Consider the following 24,377-nt stretch of genomic DNA (forward strand, 5'->3'; position numbering starts at 1 on the left):
AATCATTGAAAATACAGTGAAAGGGCATCCCCTTCCATAACTATTTAACACACGGAAGACCTTATCATATAGCATATTAAAACATTTTATACATATCTTTCACAAAGGAGGGGCTGCCTGGCCGAGGCGGTAAAGGCGTGCTCGGTTCACCCGGAAGGACGTGGGTTCGAATCCCCATCAGGAAGTCGTAAAATTTAAGAAACGAGATTTGCACTTCTGGAGGTGCATATGGCCCTGAGGTTCACTCAGCCTACACCAAAAATGAGTACCAGGTTAATTCCTGGGGGCAAAGGCGGCCGGGCGTAGAGCTAACCACTCTACCCCATCACGTGCCGAGGTTAACAATGGTGGAAGCCTTTACCTTCCACTCCACCAAGGGCCTTCATGGCCTGTCGGAGGTGACTTTGCTTTGCTTTTGCTTTCACAAAGGCATATCTCCATATCATATAGCATATTAAAACATTTTATACATATCTTTCACAAAGGCATATCTCCTTTACGGCATGAATTATTTCACTCAATTTATCATTCAATTTATATATCACGATGCCCTGAGATCATGTTAGCTGAGGTTTACTACAAAATTCCTGACCGCATTTTAAACACATGATAGTTATGTCACATTGTCTACGTTAATGACCTTGTCTAACTTATCATACGGAGTATTAACTTGCTCATAACGTATGCTTCACTGGGATTATCTATGCACTAATATTAACATACGACATTTCAATTCAACGGTGTCTCTATAAACAATAAACATAGCAATCAACAACCAATATCTTACATGATAAACACTCACTAGAAGAAATACCATAACACCCTGCATTGCATCTCCATGCAGAGAACAGGATCTGGCATGATCCATCTCATTTGCCACTGGTGGACAACAATCTTTGCCAGAATCCGGGACTTGAACCCAGGCAATTCGACATGAGGGGGTGTCACAACCTGAAAACCCTATAGCGGTTTTTACTTTAATAAAACAAAATAATAGAAAGGTGGGAGGATTTCATTCATTTACCAAATCTGGGATCTATACGACGATGTCAATTTCTTGATTTATGCATGTCTTCGTTATACTATGGGAAGGAAAGAACGAACTAAATGTATCTCCTTTTACAAAGTGGCAAACAAACTTCACTAGAGCCTCCCCTGACCATTCCCTCATAAAACTGTCAGGCCGGTCGGCCCCCTCGTTCCCTTTTTTTTTTTTTTCTTCCCCACAAAGCAAAGCCTCATACTTTACCTGCTATTCTTAAATATTCATATCATCACAAAGACAATCTCTTTCTTCGACTCATTAACATTCTCAGCATAACATCGTATACGAGCCTACATTTGGCCTCAATTATCTCATTCAAGAGGCGGCATCCTACATCGCCTTAAATATATATACATGTGCAACAGGGGTATTCACATATTTAAGTGCCACTGTACTTTCAAAGTTACGAACTTACAAATCAGGTTCTGTCCTCTCGTTCCTCATATCCCAAGAACATACATATTTGAATAGAAGATCCTAATCTTCAGAAAAAAAATCATGGTTAATCGCGATCTACATAATTAACTTACACCCCCCACAGTTGACCTTTTGCTGTCTTGAAGTTTGCAGTCTTAAATCTATACAGGAGGAATTTCTACCACTATGTGACGTGCCATCCAGAATGAATAATCAGAAACTCTTTATGATGAATCATAGCTTTTAATTATAACTTTAGGACGACTGGATCATACTAGGAAAATTTATCCCTTTACATTACGTCACGTCACCTGTAAGTTATGCTAGGGCCTTATAACTACCATGCAATATTCCCCCATAATGAATGAAATAAGTGGTTCAACACCACGAAGAGAATCCCACAGAAAAATCTTACAAATAACTACATTCCCTCTGAAACATCATCATGGTCAAATGATATTCAAAGTATTTACATGCAAGCTACTTGTATATATGAATGTGACCCTAACTGTCATGTTAATAAGTCCAAAATGTACTCAGCACTCAGATATCTGCGATCAGCTTTCCTCAGGAAGTACAGCCATGGATTTAAGCTGCCATCAGCATGTCTTCACTTGCGGTGGCCCCCAGAATCGTCCTCTGTCGATTCACCTGCATGTTGGTTGAATCCTCGTCTGGCATCAGAAGCTCTCGAATATTTCTGCTGCGTTGGCGTAACTGTACGGCGGACTGCTCACAGGACGTCTTCAAACCCGACGCTCTCGGAGGTCAAATATGCAAATGAGGAAGAACTAATTTGTCATAAATGCATTAACTGTGTCATGCATTATAACTCTGTTATGTTTAGGGATACCCATAAACTCAAGCACCCTAGCCCTACATCGGATTTGTCCAGTAGCCCGATATTGACACTTTCATTAGCATATTTCAATTCTCCATAAGTACTTTAATCTTGGAGCACCACACACTAGCTGGTCACCGTCACAGGATATGAATGTTAGATCTTAATATTTTATTTATTACTGGTCACTAGTCGACCCACTCCATTTCACTAATCATTGATATGATACACAACTCACTGCGTTTGAGAGAATACAGAGGGTGCTGCCCGGTCTACTGAAATGATAGCTAATAAGCCGCTCACTGTTATTATAGGTTCAAGCCTTACTGTAACACTGCAATCAAACTATCCTTGTATTGAATTACTTCCTTCATTTAACCTTCTTTATACGACCATTTACATAACTCGTATAATTAGGCACAATCCACTATACTCACTCAGATCAATTTCATAACTGCACACATAATAATTCACTTCAATCGACCACCTCTTTTTTTTTACAATCCCGTGCCGCTCTGACACATAATCAAAATAAAATCTTATCACATACAGATCATAGCAAAGTGGATTAAAGACATAACAAATATTTGGTACACAGCGCACTGTCACTCACTATGTGTTGTCATTTACCACTACACAATACTGTTCAATAAGAACCTTCACACTGTGAAATACTGAATATTGAAACTGAATGTTTACTAAAGAATGGGTCTGCTGATTAGACCGAATGCACTGGATATACTATGTATACTACAGCCTCGTCACCCGGCCTTTATAGTGAGAAGCCTTATTTCTCGGTGAGGGAGTCAGACCATGCCCCCTTTTCCAACAACGGTCCGTTGAAAGGTAGATTTAAAAGTTGAATTTCATATCAAATTGAAGCCTGTACATCCTTCTTTCCACTGATCAACTTTCGTTCTGAGTCCTTCACGGGTAATCATCAAAGCGTCAGTATCAATTCTCAGTGGACAGAACCTGACTCCTGGGATTTTTAAGTTTTCCTGGTCCTGTCAGAATCGAACATCTGGTTTCACTCTCCTCATGCCAGCAACTATCTGCGTACTTCCTATTATTCTTATTATGTAGAATGGTTCTCGGCATGATAAATCCGCATAAAATATCCTCATTCATCGAAGTCGTAACTCCAAATTATCCATCAAATATTTCGAAACAGTTGAAAGCTATGCATTGGTACCACTAGATATTTAGGGGAATACTTGGGGTGATATTGTCTCATATGTAGAGACGACTTCTTTCAGGCTGTTTCGTGACCTCACTTCTCAGTCATGTGACACTTGTCTCGTTCAAGCTCCTTCGCTCAGAGAAAGAGCGAACTCATCGTAAAAGTGCTTGGACTCCTTCTTTTTCCTAATTGCGCGCAACGAGAGGAGGGGCGCGCGAATCTACGGCGAGCAGCTTGAGTCCCGGAACCATCAAGAATATCCTCGTTTGGCGGCTGTTTAACATAGAACTGCGCGGAAAACAGCATATTCTCTATGCAGGATGTCTCTATATACATATGACGATGTCGTGAACGATTATAGTAGATAATTCACCACCTCTTCATACACTGTGGTCTTCAAATACATTGACTCTCTCCTCTTCATTCCCAGTTCTTCTATATTCATTTCTCCTCAGCCTGAAATAGTGCAGTTTGCATGATAACATGAATGTTCAGAATTCAGAATTTTGTAGGTTTCTCTTATTTCCTTCAACTCTTGGTACCAGTATAGCATATCTCATAACAAGTACCTCGATTAAGGCCTACTTCCATTGAAAATGGTTTGGAGAAGAAGGAAGTTTCTCTTTGTTTCTCTTGGTTATTACTGTTTAACAAGAAAATATAATTAGGTAACCATCCTCTCTTGACATTAATCAGAAGAGAAAAAGGAAGAGGCCTGACGCTTTGAAAAATGAAATTGGCAAAAGAAAAAGCAGGACCATGAACGGCATGACAATGAAAGACTCCCTAGGCTACATAAATTTAATACCATTGAAGTCAAAAGAGAAAAAGGGTTGACCAAGGGAGAACTGGCACAAGTAAGTGGAAGCCATGAGAGACTTGGCGGGGGGCCCCGAGTAGGGGTAGCCGTACCTTATGTGCTGAAGTGCTGCAGCACATTGTCTATTTGAAAAATATATTACTTTAAAAATATTATCTACAATCAAATACAATGCATTGAAAAAGACGTCAGCCAAAGAATAGGAAATTATTCGACTCCCCTCACAACCAGGTACCTAGTCGTGCGCTCCATGCTGATGCTGTGCAGATCACAGCTCAGAGATAATTTGTAAGCTTTTTGCCAAAAAGCAGGAACTCTGCATTTTGCGCATGCATGCCGAACTTTTCCGATGTGCTGTGGAAACAACCAGCCAAGACCGCCAAGACATCACTTCACAGTGAATCTTCGTTCGACCACAGGCAGCACTAGCCACCCTTGCATTTTGACCAAAATGAGAATGTGGCAGGTGGCACCCTCTTGACTCAGCGGTAGTATTTAAGAGGGGATCGCTCAAAGCAAACGGGAAAACAAAATACTGTAGAGGAAGCCATCAGCTGTTCCCCCAGGTCTTTTAATACTATACAACTATAAAAATTGTACTTTTTATGTTGTCAAAATAAAGACATGATATTGTGGTTTTCTTCAATTACAAAATGTCTAGTTTATAAATTTCACTATAACAACATAACACGTAATTTTGCATTACAATGTTGCTGGTTTTATTTCAATGATTTTGGTAACATTGAGAAGTTCTGTTTTTGTGCGCTCACACCAAGTGTTTCTGATTTTGTGATTGTTTTTTTCATTGCAGGTGTTATTGTGTGTTTAATTAGTTTTGTATGAGGAGTGTGTATATGAGTTGGAATTGTTTGCGTATTTGTTCAGTATGGAAAACAGAGTGGAGAGCCTTTTCAAAACTGCATATATTTCTACATATTTTTAAATTTTGAAGGGGGGATGGGTTAAAGCACACAACTGATTTTCTGCACCAGCCGCCACTTGCCTCAAGGTTGCCAATTCATGGTCCCAAGTTGAGAAGCCCCTTCTAGTCATGTCTTACGATAGGCAAAGGATACCATGGATATATTCTACCGCTTCAACCCACAGATGGATTTCTTTGTTCTGACAGTTATTACACTGCTCAGCACAGTCCACTCTAAGAGTGTGCACTTGTATGAAGTATAGTTTTCTGTTCAGTAGCTCCTCCTCTTGAAAGGAGAAATCTATTCTAAAGACCACAAACTGTTAATTTATAGATGTAATCATACCCAAGAGCAACTAAAAGCTGAAATGCTTCTGTTAATGCATGCTATTCTTAGAATAAATGTATGTTGGAAGAGTTCTGACACATGAGCACAACAGAAGATTGTGATGTTGGAACATATCTGACATATGATTGTATAGATTAAAGAACGGTTTGCAATAGGCACCATCCTGGCATTTTCCTGGAGTGGACGGTTTATACATTATGTACATGTTTGTTGAAGGTTCAAATCCTAACATTCTGCCTAGAATGAGTTGAAGAAATTCCACCCAGGACAAACCTCCAATCTAGCAAGACTGGAATGTATGCTACAGTACTTAGGTTGCATATGTCCCAATGTCTGCAACATGGATCCAGCTTAGCCAGATAAAGTCTTTCTCCCATAACCATGGAAAACAGCACAGTTATAAACACTAGAGAAAAAACCTAAAGCAATGACTTGACATATGAGGTGTAAAATCTTAAGATATAAAGATATTATTACTGTAAATCTTCCTTATCTCCCGTATGCAGTTATCAGACTGTGCCTCATAAAAGGCTTCTGATAAGTTCACCTGCATATATCCTCTCATTACACTTCGTCACGCCCCTTCATTTTTGCGGCTGGGTGGCTCTTTACTCATCGTTGCCTCAGCCGGGCCAATCAATAATAACCAAGCAGACGCCTCGTTGGCTGTCGCCTCCCTGCTCATCATGTATGCATGTATTATTAAGGGTGTGGACGTATCCATCTCTGATTCCTACATTTACCAGAGAATTGCTGGTGGCCCTAATGAGCCTCCCTTCTCGACGCTTTCGGAAGTTATCCGGCTTCAAGACCGTCTTTCAGGTCAAACTTCACCGGACGTCTTACTCCTCTACAGAAACTTGCACGAATCGACCTGTTTGATATCCAATGGCATCTTTCTCAAGACTCATAAGCATGAAGTGGTTCCTGCTCCTGAGAATCTTTTACGAGACTTGCGTCATCTTCCCGATTCTCCTATCACCATTCAATCCCGTTTCCCGCTTAAATCAGTGCAGTCCTCTGCTCCCACTACCACTACTACTACCACTCCTACTACCACCCCCTCCATGACAACTGCTTCTCTTACTTTGACTACTTCTACCGCCATTCCCACAACAAGTCATTCTACTCCTATTATGTCTGTCCCACTCACCACCGTATCCCGTCACAATTTGCCTCCTGACCCCTCTGTTGAGGTTGTCGTCGCTGACCGCACAGCCGATGCTCCTGCTCACCAACAGTTCCCTTCTTCAAATAGTGTTACCCGCGACGCTGACCCCGCCTTGGATCACTCCTTCCCCCGTTCTATGTTGCCCCCTCCTTCCCACATGGATAACACCGTTGCAGCTCCACCGGTTTCCTCTGGCAGTGCAGATGTTACCACTCCAGCACGTCAAGTGACTCACCCTCCGAGCTGTGTCATCCGTGGGCTTGATCCTGCCATCACAGAACGAGATCTCCTTCAAGAACTGCAACGGACAGGAGTCCCAGCTCGCTGGGCGATTCGCATCTTTAATGACGATGGCCCGACTTTCATGATGCGCCTCCAACTTTCATCAGATGCAGATATCGACCACCTCATTGCTACTGGCATCCATTTTCGTTGGAGAGCGTATCGAGTGGAGCCTTCTCGCTCCTCCCCTCGTACCATCTCCCCGTCCTCTCCCCTTTTATCTACTCGCTCGACATCTGTCCCGCCACCCACCCCACCGCTGCCTCCTGTCAACCTCCCCGCTCCACAACCAACTTTCATCTTACCACCTCTCCAGATCTTGGACCTCCTTCGTTTATATGCCACATCCGTTACCAATATGACCACTACCCTCTACTACCTACTGTTACAGTGCTATCCTACTCCGTACTTAAACTTCCTTCCACAACCCCCTCTTCTTTCACCTCATTTGATGTAAATGTACTGTGCTTATGTATCTCTTTGTATTCTCTTTTCTGACATGCGTGCCCAAGATACACTGCGTTGCTGAGAAATAAATCGCCTCTCTTTCTCCCCCTAGTATTTGTGGGGGCTGGCTTGTGCGGGGTGCTCTGCCAGTCTCCCCTGGGCTCCGCCTTGTTGTGACCGTGCCCTTACGTCCACATCATGTATTTTCTTTATTTATGTACGATACATACTTCCTGTGTGTTTCTTGTTTCTTATCATTATTTCTTTTCCGATGGCCAAAGAGCTGCTCGTTCAGCAGCTGTCGTGGCAGGAACGAAATAACCTCTTTCGCTTCGCTTCATCTGCATACACCCCAGCATCAGTGGGTAGGGACTGACATATCCCACTCTGAAGAGTCTAGTGTCAGACCTAAGACGAAATGCTGGTTAATAGAGCAAACGCCTGAAAAGCCTTACATCTAATTTTTGATCTGATTTTGATATGCTCTATTGGTGGAAAAATATCTAATTCCCTCCATGGGAACTTAGAATTTCCATTTGAAGTTAGTATCCATAACGGGCACCTGCTCTGTATCACCAAAATGAATAAATCATATTATTAACATTATTGTCACAAAAATTGATAAAAATGTTGTTACTAAATATTATTCTATTTCAGTGTCTCTTCCCTTCATGGTACCTTGCTACACACTTCCACATGTTCATCATCTGCCTTTTGCTGACAATGCTGCTGTCATACCGGCCAAAATTAGGATGGATCATGTTTGGATTTGCTGTCATTCTTTCAGTCTTAATACCATTCTTCAACATTTGGTGGTACCAACTAGACCCAATTATTAAACCCTTTCCAGAGTAAGTAATCATGAATGAGAAACACAATAATTGATCATGGATTTACATAATTTAGTATAAATGACTGAACATAACTTAAGTCTTGATTGTTTATCTTTTCCAGTTTTGGACCTGACATTCGCAATAACAAGGTATTCCGAATGATATATGTAAAGACACACAACAGAGCAGCTCCTTATCTAGTAGGAACAATTACAGGAATTCTACTTTTCAAGTCTCGCAATTCAACATTTCGACTGTCTAAGGTAATATAACTTGAAGTGTTAGGCTTCAGCCACAGTGCAGGCAGTGAGCAGAGTGTTCCCGCTATCTAAAAGTTGAAGAGCGGGGAGGAGAGAGCGTCTGTGTGGGCATCTAGCGAGTCAGTAAGCGGCGCAGTGTCTCGCCTGTGCGTGGTGATTAGATAATGGCAGTTTCAAAGTTTTCTCTTTTGTCTCTGCTTTTAGATTTGAAGAATTCGACGTAGGACTAGGAAAGAATTTCATGATCATCCAGTAAATAAATAACATGAAATGCATGGGGAATTTCATCATTTATATGAAGAACTGAATTGAGTTCCTGATAAGATTTTTCAAATATACTTGTATGTCCATTCAAACTTTTGACTTCTTACTAAAACTTAAGGTGTGGCTACAGAAGCAAGTTACCAACTTCCAGAGACCCATAAAAGTCAGATGTTTTGCTGAACACAAGTTTTCATCTCAGCAGTATATTACAAAGGTTAATAATAATAATAATAATAATAATAATAATAATAATAATAATAATAATAATAATAATAATAATAATAATAATAATAATAATAATAATAATAATAATAATAATAATAATAATAATCATAATAATAATAATAATAATAATAATAATAATAATAATAATAATAATAATAATAATAATAATAATATGCGTTAAAGACAATATTGTTAATGTCCATAACCATGATTGATTTTAAACTGAATGTATCTGGTATATTTAAAATCATTCCAATCTCTTTCCAGGCTTCCCTTGTCACTATTAGGTTTTCGAAGTTCTTCTCTCCGTCGTTCCATAGGAAAGTTCGGTTTTGAACTTCAGAAATTAGCATTTTCATCTTTTCTCTTGTTAATTTACTAACAGTCATTGCAAACGGCACAGCTGAAATCTCAAACAGGAGTGAGCGGCTAGCGTTGTCCTTGAACCAACTTCCCTTCCAAAATGACGTGCCGCTGGCACTATGGCCACATGCACTTGGTAAAGCAGGTTTGAGTTTTGTCTATGCTACCACACAACGCAACGTTTCGCTCGCTGCTTGCACTGTGGCTGAAGCCTAAGTGTTTACTTGTATGATGACACATGTAAGCACACTACAGAGAAAGAAGCCTGAATTATATGAAAACTGCAACAATATGGTACATTTTAAATCCTCTTAAGAGAGGTTTCCAAAGTCAAAATTAAATTAAACAAGTTTAGCTAGTTTCTTACCTCAATGGCACAATTGTTTGAAGTGGTGGCTCATGGAGTTTCATACAGGGGGATTACAATATGGTTTAAATACAGACATGGGTAAAATATGTCTTAACTATACACATACAGTAGAACTTTATTATAACAGCATCCAAGGAACCTGATAAATTGTGTCATAAACAAGTGTTGCTGTAAACAAAATTTATGCTATCACTTGAGTGAGCTGGAAAATGATATAGAAACAAACTTAATTAAGCTTATTTGAGATCGTACATATTTACTTTTAAGCCTAATACTGAAGTGAAAAATTGAACTATGTACAAGATAAAGTACAGTATTACATTTCATTACAAGTTTTTACTTCATACAGTTAAACTTATAGCTACTGTACAGTACAATATATACAGCACTCAGCAAGCTTCTTCATTTAGGGATAATAATGAGTAATTTTTGTGTATCTTCTGCTTTCCCAATTCATACATTCTAAATTACGTTCCACACTCACAGTTCGTCACAATTTCGCTGCACCTTCCCCTAGTTTCATAGAATATGTTCACAACTCCTTTGGCTTCTAAAGCGTCACTCACTGTTGGGATAGACTTTTCTTCTTCCTCCTCCTCTTTTGGTCCTTATTCCATTTCACTTACAATTCATCCATTTGTGCCTCTGTTGTAACTAGGCCATTGTCTATTTTTGCATACGTTTCACAGTTACATTGATTCAGAATAAGAAAGCGAGCTTATTTTTTTAATATGCTATGAGAGTTGGGAAGACAGTGTCATCAAGGATGATCTACAAACTCGCTAAGGAGTCCTACACTGAAGACCTCATAATATGACTGTTTATGCCATCTAAAGAATAGTACACAAGCACTTGGAGAAGTAAGGCTGAGAGGAAAGAGATAGAACTAGACTTCTTTGCTATGAGTGCCATGATTGAAAGAAACTTGATGAAGGAAAATCAAGAATGAAGACAGTTTGTGACACATTTTGCCATTCACAACTTCCATCACAAGATATGTATGGACAAATCGTACCACAGTTCCAGCAATAGTTGTGTGTGTGTGAGTTGTGCAACCAAACATGTGACCATTGCCACCTAGCAGTGTGCCACAAAAAGTAATGACATTGACAGACTATAGCAAGAACTAAACTATGCTAATATGCATTCAGGTGATGATTTCTTCTTTAATTAATTGATTCAGAATACCGCAGTCTATTTTTTGTAGTAATTCAGATAACAGTAAATTGCCATTATTGTCATTGACATCAGCAAAATTTACTTCTTCAGTTGATCAAATTCCTGCATGTTGAAAATCCTAATCCATAATGATGTTTAAATTAATGTTATATATGAGGTAAATGCATACAGTACGTTTGTTATGTTATGAGGATTACGTTGGTACCACAGAATACCTGACAATACAGATGAAGTGTCGCTATAACAAAGTTCTGCTGTATTTACAATGAAAATATAAACTTTAAAGGACAATATGTCAGGACAAACCCCTAGACTCGCTGCTGGCAGTCATATGAATTTAAGAGATTAATGGAAAAGGATGTATAGATACTTTAGTGCAGAAACAGGTGCCAAGAAGGGCATTCCAGGAATCATAAATGATGAAGGGGAATTATATGGGAATATTTACAGAAGGCATTATTTTTTAGTCAGCAGTACCATAAAAATTGTTGGATATAAGGATAATGTCCATATAGACACGGTGACTAAAATGAGTAAAATACTGAAATTTACCTATAATAACAAAGCTATTTACAAAAAGATATAGAAGTTGAAAACTAGAAAAGCAGCTGGAATATATGTTTCTGGAGATATACCAAAGGCTGTGGGTTGGGATAGAGTACCATATCTGAAGTATGCATTTGATATGTGTTTGTATGAAGGAGCTATACATAATGAATGGAGAATTGTAGTAGCCCCAAAATGAGGGCAATTGGACTTGGTAAAAGAGTGACTTAATGGGTGGCTTAATCTCTAGAAAACAGAACTCAGAGAATTAGAGTACCATGGTACGTAAAGCATTATCTGATCCTGTAATGATTAAGAGAGGGTTCTTGCAAGACAGTATTATTGGATGTCTGAATTTTCTTATACAGGGTGTCTCTTATAAACTTGACCAAGCACACAGTGTATTCAATCTTATATGAAATCTTACCTTATAAAAGATGCTAGAAGTGTCATCCTTTATAATGAGGGACATCATAAATGCCATTAGGATTTTCTGCACACCAATAGCGAGAATTATGACTGTTCACACAATCATTAACGTGAAACCAGGCCTCATCCTAAAAGAACACAAGCTGTGAGTTGAACGAACAATCATTCATTGATACAAGATACCACTCACAATATCTCACTCTTGTAGCTGGATCAGCAGGTTTTAAACAATTGGTCCGTGTAAACCTGTACAGTTTCATGTGTAACAGCTTTTTAGCTCTGTGTGTAGAAGAAACCTACAAGTGATACACAATGCAGCAGTGAAATGGAAGTAGCGTATGGCTTTTAGCACCAGGGGTGTCCGAGAACATGTTCAGCTCACCAAGTCCAGGTCTTTTGATTTGACTCCCGTAGGCGACCTGTGTGTCGTGATGAGGATAAAATTATGATGAAGATGAGACATACACCCAGCCCTCGTGCCAGCGAAATTAACCAATGATGGTTAAAATTCCTGACCCGGCCGGGAATCAAACCTGGGACCCCTGTGACCAAAGGCCAGCATGCTAGCCATTTAGCCCTGGAGCCGGACAATGCAACAGTGACTGTGGTGAAAATGAAATGAATGATTCTGAATCAGAAAAATGAAACTGTGGTTTGTGAACCTGATGGTGTCATACTGAAAAATAAAAAATAAAAATAAAATTATATTGGACAGATTGACCACAGAGCTCAAGAGGCAACTTGGTGTATAGGAGGAGTTTTCTGAGAAGTTCTCATTCTTATCCAAGTTGATAAAAATTGACCCTGATGAAATCTACAACTGTGCAAATTAGCTGCAGTGTCTTTACCCAGAGGATTTAGAGAAATCTTTTGGAAAATAATTTTTCCATATCAAAACCTTTTCGAGTTCTGGTGATGAAACCTGTCCCTTGTTACCTCTGTTAAAATAAAATGCTAAGAGATATATATTGCTTCGATGTTTATCCAAATATCAGAATCGCTCTTCAGATTTATTGGAGCACACCAGCAACAAACTGTTTTGCTAAATGACCATTCTCAGTTCTTGGGAGAGTTAAGATCTACTTGCGTGCAGAAGTATTTGAGTCATCTGGTTGTGCTAGTAATAGAAAATAATGTAACTGTAAATTTGGACTTTGATAATGTGATAAATCTGTTTTCTAATACAGTATCAAGGCAAGAAGAAAACCATTCAATTACTGTTATTTTTTGTTGCATCACTCATTCATTTTGTTGCTACTACTAAATTATCCTTCTTTTTGGGGGTGAGTACTGATCATTATATGTTTGGTGTTTCTATCTTGAATTTAGAATGCATTGTAATCAATAATTCTACTCTGAATTCAAGGTTAGTTACCATACTTCAGTGCACTTGTTTGCATTATTTTCCCTCTTTGCAGATTCCTTCTTTAAACAATATCTTAAAATAACTTTTTTTTTTTACAGTTTTGCTACTAATGTTTTTTTCAGATTAGCATAAATTAAATTAGTTGTTGGGGGCGCAAAAATATTTTGGGCCCATGTGTGTAACATATTACCTAAATACAGAGCTGGGTGACAGTAACTCATATGGATCACTATGTAAGTACATAGGAAAAATTTTCATTAGGGCAATCACATAAATTGGATTGTAAATAAAAGTTATATACAGTATCTCTCTATATAGTTATGAAGGTATTTAGGGGTTGTAGAAACAATTTAAAGGAGAGGGTGTATACATAATTGGTAAGATCCCAATTATGGTTCTAGTGAATGGGACCCTCACCAGCATTACTTGAACTGAGTACTGGAAAAGATCCTAAGGAAAGCAGCACGATTTGTTCAGGGTGATTTCAGACGAAAGAGTAGTGTTATGAAAATGTTGCAAACTTTAGGCTGAAAAGACTTGGGAGTAAGGAGAAGAGTAGTTCAACTAAGCAGTATGTAAAAACTAAGAAACAGTGTTAGATTTTGCTCCACCCAATTAATACACATCACTTTACAAGTGAAAAACTATTTAATTAAAAAACATATTAAATATTAGGGACATGTTTCATCTCTACTTGAGACTTCATCAGCCAAAAAATCACGTGGTAGGTTATAAAACTCATTATTCAGAAATTGAAACAAATGGAAGAACCCAATGTCTTTTTAAGGATTATTTGAGAAACGCAAAATATTTATAAATATATATACATTATTTACACAAAATGACCTCACTTCTTGCAAAAACTTTTGTTGTCTTCAGTGTTAAAATTGAAATATAACATGCCTGCCATAACGTCTCGTATGGAATAAGAATCATTGTTGCCGTCCATATTTAAAATGGAAGTTCCTTTATGAACTGTGGAGAAAGTACTGGAGAACAAATATACACATATTTAATGAGGTAGTTTAACACTTCTTGCAAACAGTCTTTCTGCAATGTTAAATATGAATGAAGATACTTGAAAATGTTGCAGGCAGTGTTGGAATCTGGTAGTTTCAGTGTGTTGACTGGGAATATCAAAATTCTAGCCTCAGAAATAGGATTGGTATAAATCCACATCAGAACATTTAAAAACTTTAACTTGTAAGGAATACTTTCAAATTGAGCTATTCTAGTAGAAGAAATCTGAAGCCTTATGAGATCACCTGTCGTATGGCAAAGATCTCGCTGCATGACCACCATATTCTTGGCTTAAATCTTAAGAATATTCTTTTTTTTTTAAGACAAGGTCATCAAATTGGATTAAACTCCCTAGTCGTCCATAATGGGGAAAGGATTAACAGACTGTGGCATACTGATTTTCAAATATACTCCCATTACATCCGTGGAAGCAGAGAGAAGTTTATCCAAATTTAAAATAGCTGTCAAGTGCTGATCCATGGGCACCGGCAAGGGGGGGGGGGGGGACCCCCCCCCCTTGGAATTCTAGAAAGGTTGATGTTCAATTGGTTTAATATCATACTAGATTATTTCATAAACTGAACTTACTGACAGTCATCTAGCATCTTTTATAATCAGAAATTTCTGTAAACAATTTAATGTTGCTGACGTTATATTGGTTTTTATATTCAAGAAAATTGTTAATGTGCCCCCCCCCCCCCCGGAAAAGATTCTACGGGCGCCCATGTGATGATCCTTCATTTTCGATAATCTGAGAATGACCATGGTGGTCTTAATATCACAATGTGAAGTTGAAGTTGGAATTCAAGAGGAAAAATTGGGGCAAATAATCTGTTATAGGAACCACATGATCATCAGCCCATATTTATCAGGGAGATAATTAACATAACCATCAAAATGAGAATTTGAACCCCCCCCTAAAAAAAAAAAAAAAACTAGAAAAGGGAGACATGAAGAGAGGTGGAAGTGAAAGATTCCCTTGACCTTGGAACCCCCTAATATCACCAAGCTGGAAAAAAACTAATTGCAGTGACCTACCATGTCCTAAGCCATAAATTTGGTAAATTGCACTGACTGTTGTTAACCGAGATGTGCTCTCTCTCTTTGGCTCGCACTCATTTCTGCTAGATTGTATTACTGCTACAATTATATGAAAACAATAGGTATTCAGTTTCAAGCAATTCCAGTGGCATAAACCCTGAAAATTACAAACTGTGAATATCTCATCTAAAGCCAGGCTGACTTGCTCAGAGAGTAGAGCACTGGGCTTCTGAGCCTAGGGTGGCAGGTTTGATCCTGGCTCTGCCCAGTGGTATTTGAAGGTGCTCATAGGTGTTGATAGATTTACTGGTGCATGAAAGACCTCCTGTGGGACAAAATTATGGCAACTTGGTACCTCTGAAAACTGTAAAACCAATAACGTTATTATTATTATTATTATTATTATTATTATTATTATTATTATTATTATTATTATTATTATTATTATTATTATTAAATTTAGAGCAGCATTGCTTTGTTGTGCACTTGTGAAGTATTGTAAAAATAGCTCATATCTTTCTGTTAAACATTTGAAAATTAAAATACCCAAATTCTTGAACTCCATTTTTGTTGTGAAATTTTGTCAGTTTTTTTTTCAATTCATTACTGTTTCTTAAATATGTATTCACTGTTCTTGTAACATCCTTAGTATGACTAACATCCCAAATCTATCAATATTTTATAATCTTCTTTCTTACAGATTACATCATACATCATTTTTTATGGAGCATGGTTGGTGGGAATATTTGTGATACTGTCCTGTTATGTGTTCTTCATCCCAGATAGGCAATACAATGCAATAGAATCTGGACTGTACGGTTCCTTACATCATATCTCAATTGCGCTTGTTGCCAGCGCTATCTTCTTCAGTGTTACATTTGGTCATATGAGTAAGTAGAAGAATTATACAAATGTTTAATATTCAAAGAAATTATTAATATTGAATTGAACAATGTATGTTCTGTATTAATTAATTGGCATATGTCAGAAAATATGTAGAGATGTATCAGCCTTAATCACTTAAACAAGTATTGGGAGAGTATACAGAATGAGTTAGCTAAATTGTTCACCTCAAATAGCTCTTTAACCATTAAAGGTATCAGAAATTTGTTTTCACTTTCAGTGATGTTACCAAGGGGTTCATAAGCAAACTTAAAGTGCTATTTCAGGATGTCAGTATCTACAGAGACACTTTAACTTTATATGCTTAAGTTGAATTATACTGTTATCTACATCTAGCATTAGAGATGTGAGCACTGAACATTGTGGTTATTTTGAGAATCCAATAAGTACTTCTTGAAAAAAAAAAGAAAAGAAAAAAAGGACGTTTTTAGACATACTTTATTCACCATCCGTCGGTCGTGCTGTTCAAATTAATGTTATCCCATAAAAGTCGTATAACTTAAAAATATTCAACTTCTCTCACTGGAAACTGCTCTGCAGTTGTTTGATGCAAAAATACTACCCATGTTAACATACAGAATTGAGATAATGTGGGAACATCTGACTGTAAAACAATTGGAAAATACTGAAGCTCTTAAAGCCAGATTCTTGAAAAAACTATGGGTATGTCAAAATACATCCCATCCTGTCTGACTTATGTTATGACGAAAGAAACTTTCTTATTGGAAGATATAATTTCGAAACACTTGTTACCAATGATGCTTGCAGTGAAGAAGATGCTTTACAGAACAGACAGGAGAAAAAAGATCAAATATGGAAAGATTTTTATATAATCGAAGCAGTAATATCTACAGAATGGAGATAAGCAAACCAGAAATTATGACATGTTGTGTCTAGAATGGCGGTGCATGGCTTCCACAATAAATTGTGCATGAATAAGGAGTACTACACTCCTAACAGTGATTGTGTATGTGAACTTTGTAATGGACAATGGAATGCTATTACACTCTAAGATGTAAATTACATACAAAAAGTATTTGTGAATTTTAAAAATGATAATGCAAAATTTTGTGCAATTATTAAATATATAAAAGTCATTGCATATCTATTTTTCCTTTACTCATTAGGTACAGCGATACATGAGAGTTTAAAATTATGTGGTATCATCACGGTGCATTTATGGGCAAAGTACAATGAATATACAGCTATCAGAAGAAGGTGAAGAACTCTGTATGCAGTAGTTGTACTTCCTCTTGAAACAATAACCACCACCACTTCTGCATGCAGTGCCTGGTTAGTGATACATTCGAATAGGCCCTATGACTGGCGAATAAAGTACATTTGAAGACATTCCATTTTCTCAAAAAGCATTTGTTGGATTTTGAAAATAATCACCCCTCTGAATTTGATCACTGTTAGGTGTAGAAAACAGTATAACTCCATTTAAAACTACAAAATCAGTACTGGTATCTCAGCATATTTTGACATCCTGAAATAAATTTGCACAGGTTTTTTAATATCTTTAATGGTTTATGAGTTATTTGAGGACATTTTAGATGACTCACTCTGTATTTATGTATAATGATATATTACCATAATAAAGCACAGAAAATTTGTAAAATTTCTGATCACTTTTCAGGATCTTTAAATTTTTCTCTCACCCCCAATTTTTGAAAGTATGTATATTTCAAATAGTTGACTGAGTGTTCAGGTTGATCCTCTATAATATAAACTTGCTAACGGAAACTAAGCTAGTCATTTTCTTGAAATATCCAAACACATTGAGCTCAGGTTTGATGATTCAGTAGCAAAGGCTAAGAGTAGACAGGGTAAGCTGAGCATTTCCAAAAATATTGTGAAGAAATAGAAGTAAATATCATATTTGAATTTAATATACGACTGAAAGGCGTGCACAGAGAATTTGTGTACTGAAGCCCTACCTAGCAAGCAAACAGTGTTTTGTTCTCACCAAAGGACCAGGGTAATGTGGTAAGCCATGGCTATGGATAAGCTGAATGAGTTCAGCCTTTTCTGGTCGCCTAGTATCTTGTGAGTGGCGAGTGAGGCCACCCATTGCTACGTGAACAGTAAAGGTAACAGGCCTTCTTATCGCAGCAAGAAGAAGAATTCCTAAGACTTTTAAGAAATTCAACCTTCCTTCATCACAGACACAGAGTGTGGTTTAGTCAGCCCTATAGTAGTAGTAGTAGTAGTAGTAGTAATCACACTATATGTACCACTTTTTTTCATAATAATCAACAACAGTGAATCCCACTTAAACAATGCTTGTATGTGGGCTTGAGTGAATTACCAGTGCAATGGTGACAAACTATTTAAACTACAGTAAAAAGGATAATAATCGTATGGCCTCAGCTACCGTGTGCACACATTTCAATTTGATGCCATCTGGCTGTCTGCTCATCAATTTTGATGTTCTGTTTTACTCTAGGCCCACTATGGCAGACAGAGTGAACCAAAACTCTCTTGGGCGTCTATGGCTGAGATTTAATGAATTTTGTTGGGTAAACACCAAATGTGTCACCAGAGATCTTTTACATGCCGACATCATATGACATTGAGTATCGAATGGACTTTCTTCCTCCCTTCAAAAATCCGACTACCTCTGCTGGGTTTGAACCCACTATCTTGGGATCCGGAGGCTGACACTCTACTACTGATTTACAGAGGCTGATTCACTACAATGAAACCTCATTAGTGCATTCCTCACTAATAAGTTTTCCTGCTTAGCACATCACAAATTCGAAGTCCCAATTCCCATCGTATTAAGTCTGCATAAAAATACCTCACTTATTGCATCACGAATTTCCACTATTACTGCTTAGTACGATCACAGTTTTCCTAGCCCTAAAATGTTATCTGTCATTCCTTGTGAAAGGAACATGATTTCCAACTCAGGTAAGAGCCCTCGCCACAGTTGTATGATAATGTGAAAAGGCCTTGAATTCCTGAACTTCACAGTGTAAGTTGCACCTTCAGGGAGCAAGATGTTAGTCTCAGGAATGTTCAGTTTTGCTTGCTGGTTAGCAGCAAAATTGCTGAATAACACAGTGAGCCTGTTTGTGCTTGTGTTTTGCATTCCATACATAAGTTAGAAATTTATTTTTTGCTGAGTGATACAGTGAAGGGTAGTGATTATTTGTCATGTGGTAGCCTACAGCCAGATTAAGAACCCCCTGAAGGGGTGGAGCCGGCCACCTAGAGGGTTACAGCCACTCTATGGCATCTTTAGCGAATCTTTGTCATGTGATAGCCTACATCCGGATTAAGAACCCCTGAAGGGGTGGAGCCGGCCACTTAGAGGGTTACAGCTGCTCTATGGCATCTTTCAGAAAGTGGACTGGCATCCGCATCTCTAAGTGACCAGAGGTGGCGCGAATGTTGAAACTCATACCTTCAAGTTTCAACTTGATTACTCGAGTTGGTCAAAGTTTTGTCAGATTCAAAATGGCGGCCAGAGTCTTTGTCCCGCAGTCACACATGGTCGAGTGTAACCTCTAATTCATTGTCTTAGAGTGTATGTATATGCAGCCCTTATCGGAAATGAAGCGAGATGAGTATCTTAGCGAGTTTTTACGACTGGATGCCCTTCCTGGCTTTAACCTCATCAGAGGAGTTAATGAGATGAAATGAATGACGTGTTATATGATAGTAGGAAGGGAGAGATTGAAACCCAGTGCCGGCACTTAGCCTACTCCTGTCGAATAGCACCAAGGGGTCTACTCAAGGCTTTAAATCCCCATCCGACAGACGAATCACCATTAACAGCATCATATGCCCTCAGTCCATATGAGCACTGTGGAGAGGTTTGGAATTTAATCCAGGCTTTTGACAGGCAATTTAGTGATTAGAAATTGCATACCATCACCTCTCCTACCCTGCCAACCAACTTTCTGATAGTAAAATTTTTTTGACCGACAGGACTCGAACCAGCTAACCATGGTGTCAGACCATATGGACTTGACACCTTAATGATCATGGCCACCAGGCACGCTTCATTGTGTAAGAGTGTGACCAGAAAATAATGATTAATAACCCACTGGTCCAAAATAAAAGGCTTCTATGAGCATTTGTTTTAGAATGAGTGTAATCTGCAATAATACTTTGATATTTTTATGGGTCTGTGCAGATGTTTTCATATTTGTTGTCTGGTGTTTTTCACACCTTTCAATGCACTGTTGTCTTTTCATAAGCCCCAGTAAAAAAGGTTTTCATATTTGTTCTCTCATGTTTTTTACACCTTTTAATACTCTCTTCTCATCTTTAGAAATGGTAGATATAGTTTTCACTGTACCTGCAGATACACAACGTAAAATCTCCTCATTACATGTTATGATTCTCATATTTTGGTCCGTATTGAAATGTACAATAAAGTCAAATAAATATGAAAGTTTATTTGTTCCACCTTTTCAATACATAAAAAGAAATTTAAAAAAATTAAAACTGTAGGAACATGTTTTGCTCTTCACTCAAGAACATCATCAGCCTATATCTCAAACTGAAAGGTAAATAATCAGGTACCTGACTGTAATTAAATTAAATATAAATGTGAAGATGATGTTACAAATAGTGAGCGAAATGGTTGACAATAGTTTAAAGATTAAAATATGGATAGTCGTAAAATTTATACACCCTCCTGAAAGTCCTTGTTTAAATATAGCAAATAGGTGTCCTGTGGAGGTTGAGGGCCTAATAGAAAACTAATAGATCCTAAACATATTGATTAACACATTAATGAATAAAATGTAGCTGACAATTCCAAATGGTGCATTAATACATTGCTCACTTCAAGTGAGGTCTACAGTAAATTGCTAATGTTGAAACAAGAAGAGTAGTAGAGAAAATTTATCAGTGTTAAATATTTCAAACGTCGGGAATAAATCAGAGTGGAGTTCAGATCCAATTCTTAAAATTTTTATAGCATAGAGATGCTTCTGTGGTCCATTTTAAGTGAGGTTTATATTATGTGAAGAAATAAAATTGTAGTCCTCCAGAAGTCCGAGAAAAGAAGGGTGCTTGATGGTAAGTGGCTTGTCAAATGGTAGTTGGAAGGAGTAACTTGTGTAGAATTGAAAGAGAAATTAGGATTAAAGTCTGAAACAAAAGGAGAATTGTGTGTTAAAGAAAGGATTTTAAAGAAAGGAGAGTTTAAAGAGAAAATGAAGTGTGTAAATCGCTTACCTTTTTAGTAATGTTGAAATAGGTTGGCTTAACCCTGACAGGAACACGTCTATAAATATCGCTTTAGTTACACCACACGTTTTGAAGACGTGTCACTCAAAGCCTATTATTTAAAGTTACATTAAAGTTACCAGATGGAATGAACAAGGAATAGAGGTGGTGGAGGGGATAACTCTCCCCTCCTTAAGAGGAATAGATGGCATTCATTCGCACAACACGTCAGAAAAACGTATGGTGTTACTGTCAGGGTTAAAGAAGAGGTGAAGAGAAAATGTTGTTTGTAATTTCATTTATTTTCAATTGTAATAGTATTAAATGGTTGCTATGGTAGCGATGAAATGACTGATATTTAAGTTACTAGTGTTACAGAATGAAGTGAGATTAAAGGAGGGAAGGGTTGAAGCAGTGCTAAGTTTATGTGCTGTTCGCTGTGGCAGGTAGCGGGAAAATGAGTTTAAACCTTAGAAAAAAATAAAGATAAACGAAAATCAGTATCAAGAGGAATTCATATAAAAATGATCTAGTCTAAAGTCGATCTTTAGTGTGGAGATAAATTAGTCTTCCTTTCGAATTATGGTGCAGGAGTGAGGAAAAGTATGGCAGTGAACAAACATAATTAAAAAAAAAAAACATATATATAGAACAAAATAAAGAGATCAACACAACATTCTAAATAATATTAAATTATTAAACTCCAAATCCCCATTAATTCCAAAAAACACTACTCCTACCCCACCCACACCCATAATCCCACCACATAAACTTAACACCCCTCCCAACCCCCCACCTCCGCCACTTCCACCTCCCACTTTCTCACACCGTTATAATACCAGAAGCTCAAACAACAAGTAACACCTTCTGTTTAACTCTATTAACTCATAAAATAAAGAGAAACAATATCATCAGTACCAAGAGGAATCTGATCTAAAGTCGATCTTTAGTGAGGAGAAAAATTAGCATTCCTTTCGAATTATGATGCGGGAATGAGGGAAAGTGTGGCAGTGAATAAACATTAAGGAAAAAAAAGTTAAAAGTATGAGTTAATAGAATTAAACAGAAGGTGTTACTTGTTGTTTGAGCTTCTGGTATTATAACGGTGTGAGGAAGTGGGAGGTGGAAGTGGTGGAGGTGCAGGGTTGGGAGGGGTATTAAGTTTATGTGTGGGATTATGGGTGTGGGTGGGGTAGGAGTAGTGTTTTTTGGAATTAATGGGGATTTGGAATTTATTAATTTAATATTATTTAGAATGTTGTGTTGATCTCTTTATTTTGTTCTATATATATGTTTTTTTTTTAAATTATGTTTGTTCACTGCCATACTTTTCCTCACTCCCGCATCATAATTCGAAAGGAAGACTAATTTATCTCCACACTAAAGATCGACTTTAGACTAGATCATTTTTATATGAATTCCTCTTGATACTGATTTTCGTTTATCTTTATTTTTTTATAAGGTTTAAACTCATTTTCCCGCTACCTGCCACAGCCAACAGCACATAAACTTAGCACTGCTTCAACCCTTTCCTTCTTTAATCTCACTTCATTCTGTAACACTAGTAACTTAAATATCAGTCATTTCATCGCTACCATAGCAACCATTTAATACTATTACAATTGAAAATAAATTAAATTACAAACAACATTTTCTTTCAACTCTTCTTTAAGCCAACTTATTTCAACATTACTAAAAAGGTAAGCGATTTACACACTTCATTTTCTCGTTAAACTCTCCTTTCTTTAAAATCCTTTCTTTAACACACAATTCTCCTTTTGTTTCAGACTTCAATCCTAATTTCTCTTTCAATTCTACACAAGTTACTCCTTCCAACTACCATTTGACAAGCCACTTACCATCAAGCACCCTTCTTCTCTCAGACTTCTGGAGGACTACAATTTTATTTTTTCACATAATATTATAAACCTCACTTAAAATGGACCACAGAAGCATCTCTATGCTATAAAAATTTTAAGAATTGGTTCTGAACTCCACTCTGATTTATTCCCGGCATTCGAAATATTTAACACTGATAAATTTTCTCTACTACTCTTCTTGTTTCAACATAGCAATTTACTGTAGACCTCACTTGAAGTGAGCAATGTATTAATGCACCATTTGGAATTGTCAGCTACATTTTATTCATTAATGTGTTAATCAATATGTTTAGGATCTATTAGTTTTCTATTAGGCCCTCAACCTCCACAGGACACCTATTTGCTATATTTAAACAAGGACTTTCAGGAGGGTGTATAAATTTTACGACTATCCATATTTTAATCTTTAAACTATTGTCAACCATTTCGCTCACCATTTGTAACATCATCTTCACATTTATATTTAATTTAATTACAATCAGGTACCTGATTATTTACCTTTCAGTTTGAGATATAGGCTGATGATGCTCTTGAATGAAGAGCGAAACATGTCCCTACAGTTTTAATTTTTTTTTAAATTTCTTTTTATGTATTGAAAAGGTGGAACAAATAAACTTTCATATTTATTTGACTTTAAATCTCATGTCAGAAAAAAATTGTATCTAGTGTTTCCATATACTTGCTGGATATATTTTATTTCTGTATTCAGCAGTACTTTTTCTCGCTTAACCCGTAACTGCCCAGATTAGTTTATTTTAATTTTTCCCTAATGTTTTGGGATAAGTAACTTCAAATGCATCTATAACAATTTAAAAATAAGTTATTTAAAAATTTATTGCACAGAATTGGTGAAATTGAACGTGTCCATAGGGACACACTGGACCCTTAGATAGTCACTATATCATGTTATGAGTTACTCTGAATTGATGCTAGGTATCTTACAGATTTCCTGGTATAAATTTATCACACAAGATTGTGAAAATAATGCACCAGAGAGACATTGTGGGCAGAAACAATCGACTTTTTCTGTA

General features: G+C 37.3%; 1 protein-coding gene across 1 annotated transcript in view; it reads left to right on the plus strand.

Moving 5' to 3' along the window:
* LOC136857387 (nose resistant to fluoxetine protein 6) overlaps nucleotides 1–24,377 on the plus strand; it is a 276,314-nt gene that overhangs the window by 232,179 nt on the left and 19,758 nt on the right. The window contains exons 8-10 of the mRNA XM_068225046.1: nucleotides 8,135–8,328; nucleotides 8,432–8,573; nucleotides 16,074–16,263. Of these exons, the coding sequence (XP_068081147.1) occupies nucleotides 8,135–8,328; nucleotides 8,432–8,573; nucleotides 16,074–16,263 (526 nt within the window). The remainder of the gene's footprint in view (nucleotides 1–8,134; nucleotides 8,329–8,431; nucleotides 8,574–16,073; nucleotides 16,264–24,377) is intronic.

The sequence above is a fragment of the Anabrus simplex genome, chromosome 1 (assembly GCF_040414725.1).
Source record: "Anabrus simplex isolate iqAnaSimp1 chromosome 1, ASM4041472v1, whole genome shotgun sequence".
Taxonomy (NCBI): Eukaryota; Metazoa; Arthropoda; class Insecta; order Orthoptera; family Tettigoniidae; genus Anabrus; species Anabrus simplex.